The 18,267-nt window shown below is 43.7% G+C and overlaps 1 protein-coding gene across 1 annotated transcript in view; it reads left to right on the top strand.

The window, feature by feature from the left end:
- The window catches only part of Trpc7 (transient receptor potential cation channel subfamily C member 7), a 160,884-nt gene that overhangs the window by 1,968 nt on the left and 140,649 nt on the right, over positions 1 to 18,267 (top strand). The window contains exon 2 of the mRNA XM_004665085.2: positions 6,994 to 7,771. Coding sequence (XP_004665142.2) covers positions 6,994 to 7,771 — 778 coding nt within the window. The remainder of the gene's footprint in view (positions 1 to 6,993; positions 7,772 to 18,267) is intronic.

Below are 18,267 nucleotides of genomic sequence, written 5' to 3'. Positions count from 1 at the left end.
GGCTCTGGCTAGCAGGATAAATGAGCTCATGCATATATAGAAGTAACTAAGTGAGTATTTCATCTTTTTAATTTGTTGTATAGCTTATCACTGAATTGTATGGGAACTTGAATGCCTTGGGTCTACAATGAATGCAATAAAGGTAGCAATATCCAATGACACCAGGACACTTAGTAATAGATATGTAACATTTCACCTCAACTTCAAATGAGGAAGATGACACTTAGAAATACACGAACATCTTCAGAAATATTAGGAAGAAATCAAAATGTCTGAATTTTCTGTTCCATTCACTGGAAGGAAGGACTTGATATACCCTCCTATATTAGCTGTCTAATATACTGATGCATGGTCCAATATTTATAGTAGAGCTCATTGGAAACTGATTTGACTTGGAAACTCATACTTTAGTTGAAAACTTGTCAGTCAGAAACAGGAAATGGTAGTTGCAGGTTTATTGATTCCTATATTTGTAAGAAGGAGAACACTGGTAGCCATTAATACCTATATGTATCTGGTTTGTAATGGCCAATCTAGATTAAGTATGTCAGAATTAACTTTACCGTACTATGTGGCAAACCCAGGACTTGGAACTTGGTGCATATGCATATAAACAACTAATACCCACGCCCTCAGTGATACTGTAATCTAATGGAAAAGTTTGCAAACTAAACAAACTTGGGCAAAAAATGCAAGCAGAAGATGGATGGTCATAGCACAAACAGTGCATTCCTCCCAGTGGCTGCACCACTGGCAAGTCGTGTGTCTTGGGAAATGTGGTGAATTTATTTGAGCCTTGTTTCGCATCTTTTCAATTAGGAAATATAGCACCTACATGATGGTGTAACTTTCTGGAACTTATAATGACAATGCATGTAAAGTACTCTGCATGAAGGCTGATGCATGCTTAATGTGAAATCAATCATAATCATGATTGAATGGTCATTTAGGAAAATGAGCTAAGCTTATTATATGATAATTTAAGACCATTATTCATAGAAAGCACTTACACAGTGTCTCGAATGTGGTAGCTCTGTAATATATGTTAATGACCACTATTACGCAGTCATTTGAAACAATCATTTAGTATATCAGCACAGAATAAAATTTGAGCCGATTTAAATAAATTGTGTGTTTAAGTGTATCCATATGCAAGCTGTTCTTTTTACTTTAATGTTGTATGTGTGCATGCTCACATGTTTATGGATGTGTGTGCACATGCATGTGGAAGCAAAAGGATGGATGACCTCTGGTGCCATCCTTCAAGAACATTGTCTACCTCCTTGGAGGCATGACCTCTCATTGGCTTGGAGCTCACCAATTAGGTTAGACTGGCTGTACAGCGAGTCCCAGGGATCCTCTTGTCTCCGCCTCTCCAGTGCTGGGGTTGCAGATACCTGTCACCGTGCCTGGAATTTTATGTAGATACTGGGGGTCAAACATCCAGTCCTCATGCTTGTGAGGAAAATGCTTTACTGACTAAGCTATGTCCTTAGGTTTTGATATGTAAGATTTTTGATGATTCCTGTCTTTATAGTAGACAGCATTTGACATACGTTATTTAATCTTTGATAAGGGTCAGAGAATGATATGAGGAAAATTTCATACCTCTCTCTATATTGGTGAAGGAAATGAGGTTTAGAAGAGGACTACCAATCACTTGGCTATGTCCTCACTGTGAGTTCGGACAAAAATTCAGAATGTACGCACTTAGGGGAAAAGGCAGAGAACTGGGATTTCATAGGTGCCTGATCTGAATCCTGGATTTTGTTCAGCTTCCATCTAGCTGGAGAAATGTTACAGACTGAATTGATTTCAGGCTTGGATAGTTTCTACAGGGACCTTTGATGCATGGAGTAATGTGGTGGGGGGAGACAACAAATATCCCTAAAAGGGACATTTTAAGTGACATTTTCTTTGCCAGTGATTCACCACACCCCTAATTCCAAATCCATGAACATTTAAAGCTGGACTTAAGGTGCAAGCTTTTCCTCCTTTTCATGGCTTTCCCACATCTGGCTTCCTTCACACGGGCTGAGGCAGCCGTAACAGCAGCCTGATAAAAATAGCAGCAGAGGTATCAAGAGAGAGCTTAACAATCAGTTCTCCTCTCAGATATGGTCTTGTTTCCACTGGAACCCTTCTTTTCAATGACACCAAATGTCAATGTATGCATTTCTGGGGAAGGAGACACAGTATCTTAATTGAGATGTTTGATGAGTTTGATCACTCATTATCTCAATAATGTATGCAAATCAAAAGCCATCTGCATTCACAGTGCACTTTAAAGAAAAATAATATTAAGGTAAGAGCAATCAAGTGTAAATTGACTTTTAGGGAGAATCCTTGTGCTCATAGTTGGCCCTAAAACTGAGATTAGGGTTCCTAGAGTCTAACAGAACAATATATAGAATTCATGATTGTGGGCACTGGCTGCTAGCTACATTGGGCCAAATGATTTTATGGCATGCCATCTTTTGAGGATTCTTTCCAACCAATATGATAGACTTAGCTAGGGCTTGAATACTTGTCACATAAAGATGAAAAATATTTTATATATTTTGTTTATTTACTTGAGAGAGAGGAAGAAGCAGATAGAGAGAGAATGGGCACATGACCTCTAGTCACTGCAAAAAAAAAAACCCCTCCAGATGCATGCACTGCCATGTGCAACTGGCTTATGTGGGTTCTGGAGACTAGAACCTGGGTCCTGAGGCTTCGCAGGCAAGTGCCTTAATCACTAAGCTAATTCTTCAGCCCTAAATAAAATATTTTTAAAAAATAAAAGATTGAGGGCTGGACAGATGGCTTTGCAATTAAAGTGCTTGCTTGCCAAGCCTAAGGACCCAGGTGTGGTTTCACAGTACCCACATAAACCAGATGCACATGGTGGCTCATGTATCAGGAGTTCTTTTGCAGTGGCTAGAGGCCCTGGTGTGTCCATTCTCTCTCTCTCTTTCATGAATAAATATAAAAAGATTGAATAGCAATGATGTGGTAGATAACTATATTCATATGTGTACATGATTAGAGAAGCATCATTAGAAAGGTATTAGGAACAGAGGGAGTTAGAAGTATCAAAAAGTCCACAGCGAGGTCAGAAGCTCTCCTCCATTGCTATCTGATTCCACTTAGATTGGCTTCAGACATGAGACCCCTCTTCTGGAAGCCATCACAGCCCATTATATGCTGGTGTGCATGCATGACTCGAAGACCCGTGAGCTTGGATTTCTCATGCCAAGTTGTACTAAGGAAAGGGTCTGGACTGACTATTTGGAATGTGCACGTGTATCTCAAAGCCGGGGTTTTAAAGACCGAAACAGAAGCTTGTCATTTCTTGTTACATCTGGGTCTCTGCTTTCAAGGTCATCCAGAGAGATGCATGACAACTGGTGACCTTCTGAAGAGTACTAGCTATTCACACACACAACGTTTTTATGAATTGTTTTGTTTTTTGTTTTTATTTATTTATTTGAGAGTGACGGACAGAGAGAAAGAGACACAGAGAGAAAGAGAGAGATCGAATGGGCATGCTAGGGCCTCCAGCCACTGCAAACGAACTCCAGACGCATGCGCCCCCTTGTGCATCTGGCTAACATGGGGAATTGAGCCTCGAACCAGGGTCCTTTGGCAAGCGCTTAACTGCTAAGCCATCTCTGCAGCCCACACACAACTTTTTATAGGTCTTGTAGAAATATTGTATGATGCTTCTTCCCAGATTCAGTAATCGTGTGTGTGGATGGTGTGGTGGGGAGCGTAGCAGCCTTCCATATACAGTCATTACTTGCCCTAGGGTTTTTTTTCCCCACTTTATCTCAGTTTCTTCACCCAAAAGATGAGAATGCGTTGTTGGTGAGGGCAAATAACAAATGATGCTGGAATTGTCTGTAAGTTTTCAGACTGTGGTATCTATGCTAAGAATATGGGCTCTGAATTTAGATTGGGTACTTATATGTTCCTTACAAAATGTTTCTCTGCTCAAACTTTGTTCAGGGGTTATTATATTTCCTCTGAATTCATTCCCCAAGGCTCCTTGCTATGCAATGGTTAGGTGCCCTTGACCTTGTGAAGTGAACTATTCTCCCTCTTGGACAGACCTCTAATAGAAAAGGAAATTGAACCGAGCTTCAGTGTCCACTGCTCTGAAGGCAGCTGCTGTTTCAGATCTGGCACACAGATGACATGCTTTTGAGGAGAAACTGCTCTTTCCTGGATTGAGTTGTGATGCCTTTGTCCAGAGAGATGCTCCTGAGAGACGTAAAGAGCTATCACAGGACAGGCTAAATAATACCATGAGGAGAATTATTAATCTTCTGTTAAATTTGTGTGTGTGTGTGTGATGTGTCTAGATAACAGACCTTGAGACAAAGTCCATTATATCCCCTGCAACAAGGCCCCCTAGGGTGACCAATGAGGTGACTGATTCTCCTCTCCTTCTAAAAAACATTTAATAATAAACATCTACTCATCATTTGTGACTTCCTCTCTCATATCAAGATTCTGAGGTTGGGGAGATGGCTCAGCAGGCTTGGTTTTGATCCCCCAGTACCTACATAAAACCAGATGTGCAAAGTGGAGTTCATTTGCCCATTCATTCTTTCCTCCCTCTCTCTCTCTCTCTCTCTCTCTCTCTCTCTCTTTCAAATAAATAATTTTTAAAAGTGTTGCACCAGCTGTGGTGGTGCCCACCTTTATCTAAGCACTTGGGAGGCAGAGGTGGGAGGATTGTATGTGAGTTTGAGGCCAGATTGGGACTATAGAGTGAGTTCCAAGTCAGCCTGGGCTAGAGTGAGACCCTACCTCAGAAATATATATATATATATCGCATGGACTTCCCGTCTAACATAAGTCTTTGGCATGAGTAAGTGAAATAATAACACTGTTGAAAGAAATGGGTTCTGGAGGAGCGGGTGAACTTGAGTTCTGACAACCTTTACCTTGGCAATCTTTTATTGAAGTGTGCTTTAGAAAACAGGGCAGCAGTTCAGACTATCCTCCTGAAGAGTGCTGAGCGCTTGCGCGCACCCTCTCCCCCCACCTTTCTTTCTCTGCCAGGATTTATCACCCACAGCTGCCTTTGCAAGGAGTTGCCCATAATTATATCTTTTTTTTTTTTCCAGATAAGAAGGCTGCTCCACCTTCCAGTGTAGCAGCCATTCCCAGGGGGAGTGTGAGTCAGCTCCAAGCAGGACTAGGGTACCAAGTTCTGACCTCCAGTCTTTGCGTTAAATCACAGGTAGACCCCCAAGGAGCTAAATCCAAGGGGACTGGAAAGAGTCAAAAGGCAAACAAGCAGAAAAATAATGGAACTCAAAATTCAAAAGTTCACAAGACTAATTATCACTTATTTTTAATTGAAAAAACAAGGGACTTAATTTACAAACCTGGCTCTGTGATTGCTTTTATTTGCTTATTTCTTAAAATGGCTTAAGTGAAATGCTGAGAATCTGCAGGTTGGATACATAATCAGTAAGAGGGAGACCGTTCTCTAGAATCACAGAAATAAAAATAAATATCTAAGTACTTATTCTTTAAAATGGATATCCTCTTGTTAATATCTATGCTCTTCTGAGCTATGTGCAAAGGGTATAGGGGAGGGAAAAGAGAGAACGAAAGAAAATGATGGAGGGGACTATGATCAAGCTACATTACATACATGTATGGGAATTGTCAATAAAAGTATACTATGCAGTTATGCCCTACTAATGGCATTTGGATAATGTGAATGAGAACAAACAAGAAAAGTAAAAGAGAAAATTTAGGTAGGTCCAACTGTAGAATCAGAAATGTTTAAGATGTCAAGTCAGCAGAGATTTGAGGAACATCTGATCCAGCCCCTCTATTTCTCAGCTATCATCTGGGGCCTAGACACCGGGTACCTGCTTGAGTCTCAAGGCAAGCTGGAGATGGAATATCCTCTAATTACATGATTCACTGTCTCTCTGGTTTGCCGCTTTATCTCGGGTAATGTGTCCAAAGTCACGAGACGGGAAAATGGCAGAGCCAGAATGTCTATCCTAAACTTCAAAGACTGTCTTGTGAGGCCCCCTCCCCTCAGTATCTTCTTCTGAGATAAGAATAACAACTGTACCGTGCTTGTGGGTGTGGCAGGAGAATTGCACAGACTGGTGTGCATGAAGCTCTCAGTACCTGACACATTGTAAGTGGCAAGAAAAATGTCAACCTCTGTGATCAGTAACCTTAGCATTCACTCTACACTCTATTACAATGAGAAAGAGGAACAAGTAAGAGTTGAACACACAGTGTAATCTGACCTGTTTCTTCTACCCATAACAGCAGATCCAGCTGGAATTGCGCATTGGCTCAATCTTAAGAGAATATGGCTAAATTTCCTCAAGAAGGCTGAGTCCACAGCCATCTACACGAGATAAGGACTCCAGCCCTACTTCCTGTCGCATCTTGCCTTTTCGTAGGTGTTTAATTTGCCTGGAGACCAGAGGGTACAGTCTCCACAGAGGATAGCAGCAGATGTAGAACAGGCCTGTGTGCCCGTGTTTGCATGTGATTACAGCTTATCCATAGCGGCAGTGCTTACTAGAGGACATGGCATCTGAACTAAAGATGGAGATGGGGAGAAGGCTCAGTCGTTAAAAGGCACTTGCGTGCAAGCCTGCTGGTTCAACTCCCCAGCCAGCCAGCCACATAAGGCTGAACAGACATTTGTTTGCAGCAACAAAATACCCTGGTGTGCATACACACACACGCAAATAAACAAATTTTTTTTAAAAAAAAATTAAAAATAGGGCTGGAGAGATGGCTCAGCAGTCAAGGTGCTTGCTGCAAAGCCTAATGGATATAGATAATAAAACACTCCAGACAATTCAGCTTGTCTTAATCTCAGTGTCTGAGATAACATATAGTAAGTTTTCCCAAATCTGTCCTAAGATTCCAGTTGTGACATCCGTTGGTTTGCTGGAGTTCCGGCATTGTTTTTGGGCGATGTAACTGAGCGCGTCCGCCTGTGTCTTCCAGGTTGGGGAACAGCGCCTTTAAAACCATGCAACGCCGGCACACCACGTTAAGGGAGAAGGGTCGGCGCCAGGCCATCCGGGGCCCTGCGTACATGTTCAACGAGAAGGGTACCAGCCTGACGCCCGAGGAGGAGCGCTTCCTGGACTCGGCCGAGTATGGCAACATCCCGGTGGTCAGGAAGATGCTGGAGGAGTCCAAGACCCTCAACTTCAACTGCGTGGACTACATGGGGCAGAACGCGCTGCAGCTGGCCGTGGGTAACGAGCACCTGGAGGTGACGGAGCTGCTGCTCAAGAAGGAGAACATGGCACGCGTGGGGGACGCGCTGCTCCTGGCCATCAGCAAGGGCTACGTGCGCATCGTGGAGGCCATCCTCAACCACCCGGCCTTCGCGCAGGGCCAGCGCCTGACGCTCAGCCCGCTGGAGCAGGAGCTGCGAGACGACGACTTCTACGCCTACGACGAGGACGGCACGCGCTTCTCGCACGACATCACGCCCATCATCCTGGCGGCGCACTGCCAGGAGTACGAGATCGTGCACATCCTGCTGCTCAAGGGCGCGCGCATCGAGCGGCCCCACGACTACTTCTGCAAGTGCGCCGAGTGCGCCGAGAAGCAGCGCAAAGACTCCTTCAGCCACTCGCGCTCGCGCATGAACGCCTACAAAGGGCTGGCCAGCGCCGCCTACCTGTCCCTGTCCAGCGAAGACCCTGTCCTCACCGCGCTGGAGCTCAGCAACGAGCTGGCCAGACTAGCCAACATTGAGACTGAATTCAAGGTAACTCTTCCCTAGCCAACCACACTCTGCGGGCAGATGGCCCCGGGGGCTGGGGGGCGGGGGGGGGGTAGGGAGGGGGAAGGGGTGCTCTGCCCAGTGTGTGTGTGTCTAACAATAGGTCACCCTCCGGTCAGAGAAAGGACGAAGGACTCCGGGCCTTGCCTGCAGGGTCCACAGCAGTGGGACACGTATGAGCTGTCGTTGCTGTGTTCGGATGTAGGCCTGGGGACGCCCACAGCTCGTGTGTGGAATAGCTTATGTAAATGAACTGAAGAGGTGGCATTTGCACGAATCCATATGATAAGAGACAGGAACATGCAGGTAGGAGGACACTCACCGTCACCTCTCACCTGGGGAGTTCAGGCTCTTCCAAAATACCCAACAGCTTGAAGTTCTCAATTGTCTCAGCTGCATGGCTGTGATTGGTCTCATTCCTAGCTCTAGCCATCCTCAGTGTAGAGCCTCCTCAGTGATGATAAAAAAGAATCCTGAGAGGGGTGGGGATGCCTCAGTGGTTAAAGGTGCCTGTTTGCAAAGCCTGCCAGCCCCCAGGTTCACTTCCCCAGCCAGCCACATGAAGCCCATGCAAGAAAAGTGGCTCAAGACTGTTGTTCATTTGCAACAGCAGACACCTTGGCACGCCCCCACCACACACACAACGTGCACGTAGTTAAATTTCAAAAGAATTTTGACTTTAAAAAAATTTTTTTTGTTCATTTTTTATTTATTTATTTGAGAGTGACAGACATTGAAAGAAAGACAGATAGAGGGAGAGAGAGAGAATGGGCGCGCCAGGGCTTCCAGCCTCTGCAAACGAACTCCAGACGCGTGCGCCCCCTTGTGCATCTGGCTAACGTGGGACCTGGGGAACCGAGCCTTGAACCAGGGTGCTGAGGCTTCACAGGCAAGCACTTAACTGCTAAGCCATCTCTCCAGCCCAAGAATTTTGACTTTTTATTTTTTTTCTTTGATAAGATTTTTATGTTTTCACAATCTTTTTTTAAAATTTTTTTAAATTTTTATTAACATTTTCCATGATTATAAAAAAAAAATCCCATGGTAATTCCCTCCCTCCCCACCCCCCACACTTTCCCCTTTGAAATTCCATTCTCCATCATATTACCTCCCCATCACAATCATTGTACTTACATATATACAGTATCAACCTATTAAGTACCCTCCTCCCTTCCTTTCTCTTCCCTTTATGTCTCCTTTTTAACTTACTGGCCTCTGCTGCTAAGTATTTTCAAAGAAAGTTGAGACTGAGTATTATCATGTAGCTCAGTCTGGCCTCGAACCCAGGTTGCTTCAGTTTCTCCAGTGCTGGAATTCCCAGTGTGCACCGCCATGTCCAGCATGGGTGTCCTTCTTAAACCAAGGGAGCTGTTGCTATTCGGTCAACGGGCTGTGGAGAGGACACATGTAAGGAGAAATAAAACTGTCCCTTAAGAGTTGCATTTGTTATCTAGGCACGCCTTTAATGCCAACAACTGGGAGGCAGAGGTAGGAGAATTGCCATGAGTTCAAGACCAGCCTGAGACTACATAGTGAATTCCAGGACAGTCTGAGCTAGAGTGAAATCCTACCCCCAAACAACAACAATAATAATAATAATACAAAGAGTTAAATTTTTTGCTACAGTAAATGGGCCCAGAGCTCAGACAAGCGGATGGAGACCCATCTCCAAAGGCTACAGTTTAAGAGAAGCCCTTTGCTCTCATTATCAACAGGATCTCCTTCTGAAAGAAAAGACTAGTGTGAGAAAACTTTGTTGGCCTAGTGTTTAATAGGAAGAACAAGATATTAGTAAGCACTTACTGTATGCTAGGCACTCACTGCCTTACCTTTATGATTGTGTTTATTCTCTAGAACAACCATACAACATGGGTACCATTATTTCCGCCAGTTAGGATGTGAGCAAGAGAGTGCACAGCTAGGAAATTGCAAAGCCGTGGCTCTAATCCAGGATTCACGTCTCAGGGCCCACTCTTAACACTCCTGCAAACAAATGCTTGAGGCCTCTTTCATGTATTCAGTTTCTCAGTTTTGCTTGCCTTTATGTGTTAGCAAAGGGATTCTTTACTGCAGAAAGTGTAGTTGGGAGAGTAGGGAAGACAGCTGGACTCATCCTGTCATTGAGAAGAGACTGCTATATCCTAGATGCCATGGATACAAAGAGATGTCAGGACTGGAAATCAAACTGAGAAGAGATGTCAATACACGTGAAAGTTCATTGACCAAACAAGATGCCAGTGCAAGAATTGTCCTTGCCTGGGATGCAATTAGGTGCCAAAGGAAAAACAAAGGTGTGTTGTTCAGGGAGGCCTAAAAGGAAGAATTAAAGTAGGATTGGGACTTGTTGAGCAGAAGCTGGGTCCATGGGAAAACAAGATATTTGGGATGCATCCGGATAAGGCGAGTGAAAGTGAGGGCAGACCAGCCCAGGACCTGGGCCAGAGTGCCGAGAAGCTCCACAGGACTAGCATGTGGACCTCCTGCGATGTACACGGAGGAATGCCCTGGAGCAGATCTCACAGCAGCTTGCTTGTCAGCCTGAGCACTTGAATACTACCCTGCAGAAAACAAAGATCCCCTAGAAGTTTGTGACTAAGGGGCTAATGGAAGCCACAGTTTTGGAAATCTGACTGGCAGTTGAGATGAATCGGGAGGGGTGAAGTGTGACTAAAGAAAGGGGCAATGTGGTGATGCAGCCAGGGACTGCTAGGCTAGGTTTACAGGAACTGGTAAGCATCACAGATCGTGAGTCAGGAGTCCTGTGATTGGCTTTACTTTTTTCTGTCTGTTCTATCTTGGACCTGTCCACTGACTGAACTGGAGCTATTTCCGTAATACTTGAATAAACGACTGAATACTTACATGGCATAAGCAGAGGCTGGGGAGATGGTTCAGTTGGTAGAGTGTTTTCCATGCAAGCGGGAAGACCTGGATTCGGATCCTCAGCAGCCATGTAAAAATCAGCATGGTGTACTCACGGCGCTGGGGAAATAGAGACAGGAGGATCCCTGGAGCAGCAAGCTAGCAAGCCTAACTTCTGTCTCAAAAAATAACATGAAGAGCAGTTGAGGTAGATATCTGATGGCAACTTCTAGCTTCCTTGTGCACATGCAGATACCCACAGCATGCAGAGATACACACACACACACACACACACACACACACACACACACACACACAAAGACTTAATGAATGCAGACATAGACTTACCCAATGAAGCTCCCAAGAAATATAATTATTGCCTCTTCTTTCTTTGTTCTGCACAGTAACCTTCACATCCTGGCACTGAGGCCAGAGGTGGAACATTTTTGTTCCCATGTCTTCAGGCAGATGCTGCACAGGCTATGTGAAAGGAACAGCAAGACCAAGTAAATCAGATATTAATTCTGGCCAAAAGAAAACAAAAAAAGCAATGAAACAAATAGGGGTTGTTTGTTGATAGGATCATCTGGGTAACTGCCCAGTTCTCTACTTACCTCACACCTGGAGATGTGCCAGCCTAAATAAGGCAACGCCAGGCTAACATTTGGAAGCACATCTGAGCCATTTGTTTTCTTTAGTGGGATCTGAAGTCTGGCATATTTTGGTACACATAATATCTAAAACTGGAAGTTTGTTGAAAGCATCTACTATGATATTTTTGATTTCAAAAGTAAATTATGAAAATTGTAGACAATTAAGAACACTGCTAATGGGATGACAAATCATTCCTACAATGCAGTGATCTACTCAGAATAAGAGCTAGCATCAATGCATTTGCTGGATATTAACATTTCCTTAGTTACTTTGGTTGGAAATGTCTTTCAGATCGTCAACAAATGGTGCGCTATAAATCCACATAACTGTTCCTTTAAACTTTATTACTTATTCAACTATCTTTGCATGTGAAGTCCTAATATTATAAATCTTCTCAAGAGTTCAGCTTAGCAGGAAAAAAAAATGTCAAGTTATAACAAGAGAATAAAGAGCAAGTAGACATGCTCTACAGTGCACTTTTAAAAAATTATTTATTTGTAAGCAGAGAGAGAGAATGAATATGGGCATGTCAGGACCTCTGGCCACTGTGAACCAACTCCAGGTGCATGCTCCATTCTGTGCATCTGGCTTTATGTGGGTTACCAGGGAATCAAACCTAGGTCGTCAGGCTTCGCAGTTCAGTGTCTTAACCACTGAGCAATCGCTCCAGTCCCACAGTGCATTCTTTCTTTTGTTTTTAAGTTTGATGTTTCTTTTCTTTTAATTTTTTTATAAAAAGGTTGCACACATAAATCCCCTTTCCTCTGCTGAGGGACTTCTTTGATGGGGTTATTTGTATTTATTGTGGGGACCAAGAGGCCTCAGTTAGTCTCTGCAGGGATGGGAGAAACATGATGTCTCAGGCTGTTCCCACCTACCCTGAGGCTCCTACAATCTTTCTGCCCCCACTTCCAAATACTGCTCTCACAGGGAGCCTGAAAACTAGTTTCAGGGAAATGGTGACAGACACTGTGGTCACTCAAACCTCATAAACAATAAGCCAATTCTGTTTTCCACGGACTATGTGTTGCTGCGGGTGTAGCCACGTTATAAAGATGACCCGATATCATCATTTATATGTCACTCTTCCCATCCTTCAAAACACTGTGAAATGAGTGACTTTCTGACCAGGACACTTAATCCATCATAAGCCTGAAGTCAGTTGCCTGGGTTATTGTTTCTGAAGTCATTTTAACTTATTATCAGAATATAGTATAGTCATTAATAAAAAGTACAGCCATTATCAAGGTCCCCAGTAAATTGTATCTAAAGTCAGATGCCTACTATCAAGCCATTATTTTGGTGGGTAAATTACATAGCTCTTCAAGGATTTCCCAGGTCTCTCTAGTATTTTTAGATCTAAATGGATATTAAATTTTGATGCAGTTACTGAAGCCTTCATGGTTCCTCAAATGCTGCCCAGTAAACTAACAAGAGTTCTAGAAATACTTGAAGAAAATAAAGGAAAGGACAGTGATTTCAGCTAATGAAACAAGTCATTACTCTGACCTGTAGAATTTACCATGCATATGTATATATTAGAGACATTTGATGGGGATGGTAAAATAGGCAGGTTTGAAAGAAGGCTCCGAGCTGGTTGGAGGAATAAAGCCCATTGATTAAATAACTGAGGGCCAGTCATATGCTGTAACTATATGGTATATGGAGGGCAAAGTGTGCCCTCTTGATTCTACCCAAAATGAGGTTTGGAAACACCAATGATGATTGACATATGGTGAATTGGTTTACTTACAAAGTAGGAACCAGAGGAAAGGGAGACGAGTGTGAGCTGTGCTTCATGGTCTCTGTGTAGAGGCTCCTAGAGTAGCCAGGAAAAATAACTTGTCTACTACTTAGTTCCACTTACCTTCACTCATACCCTGCCGATAAAATGACTTGGGGTCCCCTATGTGCTGTGAGTATCTTCCTAGTCAAACCCCTGAGTCATTTGTCTATGTATGTTGGTTTTGGTTATTTGTGGAGGTGATGTTTCAAAATGGCTAGAGAAAGGGAGGGAGGGAGAGAGAGAGGAGAGAGAATGGGTATACCAGGGCCTCTAGCCACTGTAAGCAAACTCCAAACACGTGCACCACTTTGTGATGCATTTGTTTTTTTTTTACCTGGGTACTGGGGAATCGAACCCAGGTTATTAGGCAATGCAGGCGAACACCTTAACTTCTAAGCCATCTCTCCAGCCCCACTCTGCTCCTCTTGACAAGCTTCCAATGTTCCTATGTCTGGGAAATGAGGAAGCTCAACAAACTGTATCTCAACCACTTAACATTTGGTCGTTCTGGGGAGCCATTGAAAAGGCTCTTGATGTTGACACCATGTCGGCTTGGAGGCTGTCCACTGGGCTTCAGTCACGGCATAGACTAGCGCAGGGAAGACTGAGAGCGAGAAAGCTAAAACTGCAACCTCATCTTGCTTGGTGTTAATGACCTTCCTGTTTACCTGCAGGTTATTAGCCACATGCATTGTGAAAAGTAGATGATGAATTATGTATCGATGTTTGTGCTGTCATTCTTAAGACCCATTAAAAACTCTCCGGGCCTAAAATACCTGAAATTAAAAATGCAAATGATAATTCAGATCAATTTACCACCTGCTAGGATTCTAGTGTGATCTCATTGTGGAAGGTAAAGATGTTGAGATGACAGCCTGGGATCTGCCTGTACACTTAGCAAAGGGGAAGGGAAGATGAGGGAAGAAAGATCCCTGTACTGTGGTTCTGAGAGCTCCGAGTGCATCTGAACTGTGGATAACTAGGACCAGGGAGCCCCAAAGCCCAGGGAAGACCCAGCCTGGAGGCAGCCTGTGCCTGTTGTGTCTGCCCCCATTGCTTACAATAATATCCCACATGCTTTAGATATTTTCAGGATTTTTAAAAAAATTTTATCAAACTAGCACCCTAGGAAAATACATTTCCTTGAAGCTTAGTGGTAGTATAAACAAATGTCGGCCTAACATTCAGGAAATGATTTGAAAATTGTTTCATTCTCTAGTAGGAAAATGTTTTTTTTTTTTTTTTTTTTTTAAGCTGTAAAGGCTGCAGGTGTTAAAAGGAAGAGATTTTTGTTTGTTTGTTTTGTCAGTAGAGTTTCACTGGGCAGAATCTGGAAGAGAAGTCCTCAAAGCACTTGTTTATCTGTCACCCCCAATACCCTGAGGGATCTGGTGTGTGTTACTGGGTGGTTTGAATGTGAACTGTCTCCCATAGCCTCAGCTGGAGGAGACTTTACTGGGTGGAGCTTTGCTGGAGGAGGTGTGTTCCTGGGGGCAGACCTTAAGGTCTATGAGCCCAGCCTACTGAGTGTTCCCAAGCTTGCCCACTCTAACTGCTACTTCCCAGCTGCTGCGACAAGATGTGAAGCCCAGCCTCTGCTCTGCCATACTTTCCCTGCCATGATGAAGCTTCCCCTTGAGACCACAGCTGAAGTCATCCTTTCTTCCCGTAAGCAGCTTCTGGTCAGGTGTTTTGTCCCAACAATGAGAAGGTAACCGCAACAGTCGCTCTATCCCTGGACTTGAATAGCTGATGAGACACCATGTGAGCAGAGGATGGAATAAACACAGCTGCTCCTCCCTGTGTGCACAGGAGATATGGCCCCAGCATGAGGGGTGCATCCCTGGTAGGTCTGATAGTGGTTCACTCTGAGGCAGTGGTCATGTCACAGGCCCCTGTACTTGATGAGTCACTTATCTCAGGAATAAGATAAAGATGGATATCCCCTAGGTATTTCTGTCTTTTCTCTTTTACTGTCTAAGAGTCTGGTGGAGTACTTTTGCCTGAGCATTCGTGAATGAGTCAGCACAGGAGAATTACCTACTTCGTGTGGGTTTTTTTTTAAGACTTTATTTATTTTTATTTATTTATTAGAGACAGAGAGGGAGAGAGAAAAATAATGGGTGCACCAGGGCCTCTAGCCACTGCAAACAAACTCCAGATGCATGCACCACCATGTGCATCTGGCTTACATGGGAGCTGGAGAATCAAACCGGGATCCTTTGGATTTGCAGGCAAACACCTTAACTGCTAATCCATCTCTCCAGCCTTCATGTGTCTTTTAATGACAATTTTTCCTTGGATCACAAATGATGCTTAAAATTAGGTGATATTGCTCTTCTTGGTTTGTAGGAAGAACGTCAGCACACAGAGAGACTGTGTAGGTTGGGTGATGATTTTTTTTTTTTTCAGCAAGCCCAATAAACTGGGACTTTTTATGCGAAAGAATGAGAGCAAGAAAGAGAGAGAGAATTGGCACACTAGGGCCTCCAGCCATTGCAATCAAACTCTAGATGCGTGTGCCATCTTGTGCATATATGTGGCCTTGCAAGTTTACATCACTTTGTGCATCTGGTTTATGTGGGACCTGGAATCAAGCATGGATGCTTAGGCTTCTCAGGCAAGCGCCTTAACCACTAAGCCATCTCTCCAGCTCTTGGGTAATGTACTTGAGTGGGATAAAGGAGCTCATTGTACCAAAGAAGATATGGTCAGAATACAAACAGTAGCAAACACCCACTGCAGCCATGTTTCATTCCCTTCAGACTGAGGAGCAGAAAGAGAAGAAAATGGCCCTGAAGTCAGCCTGCCGGGGTTCCATCTCCCATTAATCATATTATATGCAGAATCTGTTGAAAGGCAAATTTCTTGCTTGAAGAATAGAGGGTGGGAGGGACTTCACACTTCCACTGGGTCTTATTCACAATGCGTTACTTATTTCCCCAGCCAAAAGTTTCCTCTTCCCCTAACCAGCCCATCTCTGAAGAGACATCACGAGTCACTAAGTACATAAGGATTTTACACACATCATCCCATCCAGAAAGTGCTGGCACCTGTAGGTACCCAGTAAGTATCACCTCAATTAACAAGTAAATGAGTTGCACACATTGATGCCTAATGAGCTGTCAGGACTGGTGAGCTTTACATGAGCTCAGGGACATAAGAATACAGAGGCTGGGAAGATGACTCAGTGGTTGAAAGGCGTTTGCTTGCAAAGTGTGCTGGCCTAGATTCAACTCCCAAGCCATCCACGTGAATCCAGACTCAGAAAGTGGTGGGTGCACGTGTCTGGGGTTCATTTGCAATGACAAGAGGCCCTAGTGTGTATACACACACATACACCAATAATTTTTTTGAGGCAAGCCCAACAGACTGCCTTTTAATGTGAGACTGTGTGTGTGTGTGTGTGAGAGAGAGAGAGACAGAGACAGAGACAGAGAGACAGAGAGAGAGAATTGGTGTACCAGGGCCCCCAGTCTCTGCAGTCCAACTCCAGATGCATGCATCCACTTGTGCACGTGTGTGACCTTGCACACTTGCATTACTGTGCATCTGGCTTACATGGGACCTGGAAAGTCGAACATGAGTCTTCGGCTTCATAGGCAAACACCTTAACTACTAAGACATCTCTCAAGCCCCACGTGATATTATTTAAAGAATATAAGAATGCAGAGTGTTTCCAGAGAAGCTGACATGTAATAAGCACTATTAATTTTCCATCATACAGCTCGCAGGAGGTTCCCTTTGGATCAGTTCCACAACTTTTCCTCCCTATAAACACAACTCACACTTCCACACTTCTGTTCAGTAGGTTTCCTTTCTCATCCCCCTCAGCAGGCCTTTGCAGAACATGAAAAACAAAATCTAGGCTGTCTATGTGCACTCCATAGTTAAAAATGAGCCAAGGGAATATTTTCAATTGGAAAAAAAATGCAGACCACTCAAATAAGCTAATAGTACTGCTAAAATATTACTGTGAAAAGAAATGATGTGGGCTGGAAAAAGATAGAGAAGCAAAATAAGAGGGGGGGAGGAAACGGGTAGGCAGAGATCCTGCCAAATGCAGCCAGATTATTTTTTGAAAAATATCTCCATGGAAAAGATTCATTACTACACACAAAAAAGTGGAAAAAAAAATCATTTCCTACACGAATGCCACTATCAGTCAGAAATATCAGACAGAGAGAAAATGGAGATAGTTCTTCAAGAAAATTAGCCAGTGGGTAGTTGCACAAATTAAATCAAATGGAAATGCAAGTAATTTTTTTTCTCTGTAAAAAAAAAAAAAGGTCACAATGCTGTATAAATCAATCATCTTAGCTGCACACACCATCGGCATGGAGGCACATGTTTTATTAGCAGGAAATTCAAATTTAGATTAAATATGAAAAGATGTATGTCAGGGTGGTGAGAAAGATACTGGGCCTGGAGACTCTCAGAATATTAGAACCAGATGAACCTGTTATAGGGTTGTGTGAAAATTCGGCACCCATGCAACAAATTCTTAATAAGATGAAGACCGTCAGTTACAATGGTGGGCACAATGAAGTTCCTGTCCTCAAGGAACTTCTTGGCTAGGGGAGGAGATTCGCGTTCTTCCGAAACTCACACAAACAAGTACAGCATTCCACAGTGTGAAGCGAAGTTTGGGAAGAGTTTCTACAAGTCTGGCTCGGTGCTTCTGTCTGTGTCTAGCATTGCACTCTCCATGTCTGAAGGCTTTTATTTGTTCATTCCCATAGTCAGGGAATAGCTCTGCCCTATCTCACATATTACAGGTATCTTCTCCCAATCTGCTCTTGATCTCCGTCGTGGTCAAGAGGATTTGGTGTCGTTTAGATATATGGTAAGGGGCATGGCTGTCTTTCTTCTAACAAAGCATAATAAGGTAGGGGCTGGGGAGATGGCTTAGCAGTTAAGGCAAAGCCTAAAGACTCATGTTCGGCTCTCCAGATCCCACATAAGCCAGATGTGCAAGGTGGCACAAGCACACAAGGTCACACGTGGGCACAAGATGGCACATGCATCTAGACTTCCATTGCAGTGGTTGGAGGCCCTGGCACACCAACTCTCTCTCTCTCTCTCATAGAAAAGACAAGTTGACATATTAAAGTTTTATAAAACATAGGAGCTTTCAGAAGCAACATCCTATTCTGACCAACCACACCCCCACAAGGAG

This window comes from Jaculus jaculus, chromosome 6, assembly GCF_020740685.1.
Source record: "Jaculus jaculus isolate mJacJac1 chromosome 6, mJacJac1.mat.Y.cur, whole genome shotgun sequence".
In the NCBI taxonomy this organism is placed as follows: domain Eukaryota; kingdom Metazoa; phylum Chordata; class Mammalia; order Rodentia; family Dipodidae; genus Jaculus; species Jaculus jaculus.
Note: the sequence above shows the minus strand (reverse complement) of the source record. Positions and strands in the feature narration are given on the sequence as shown.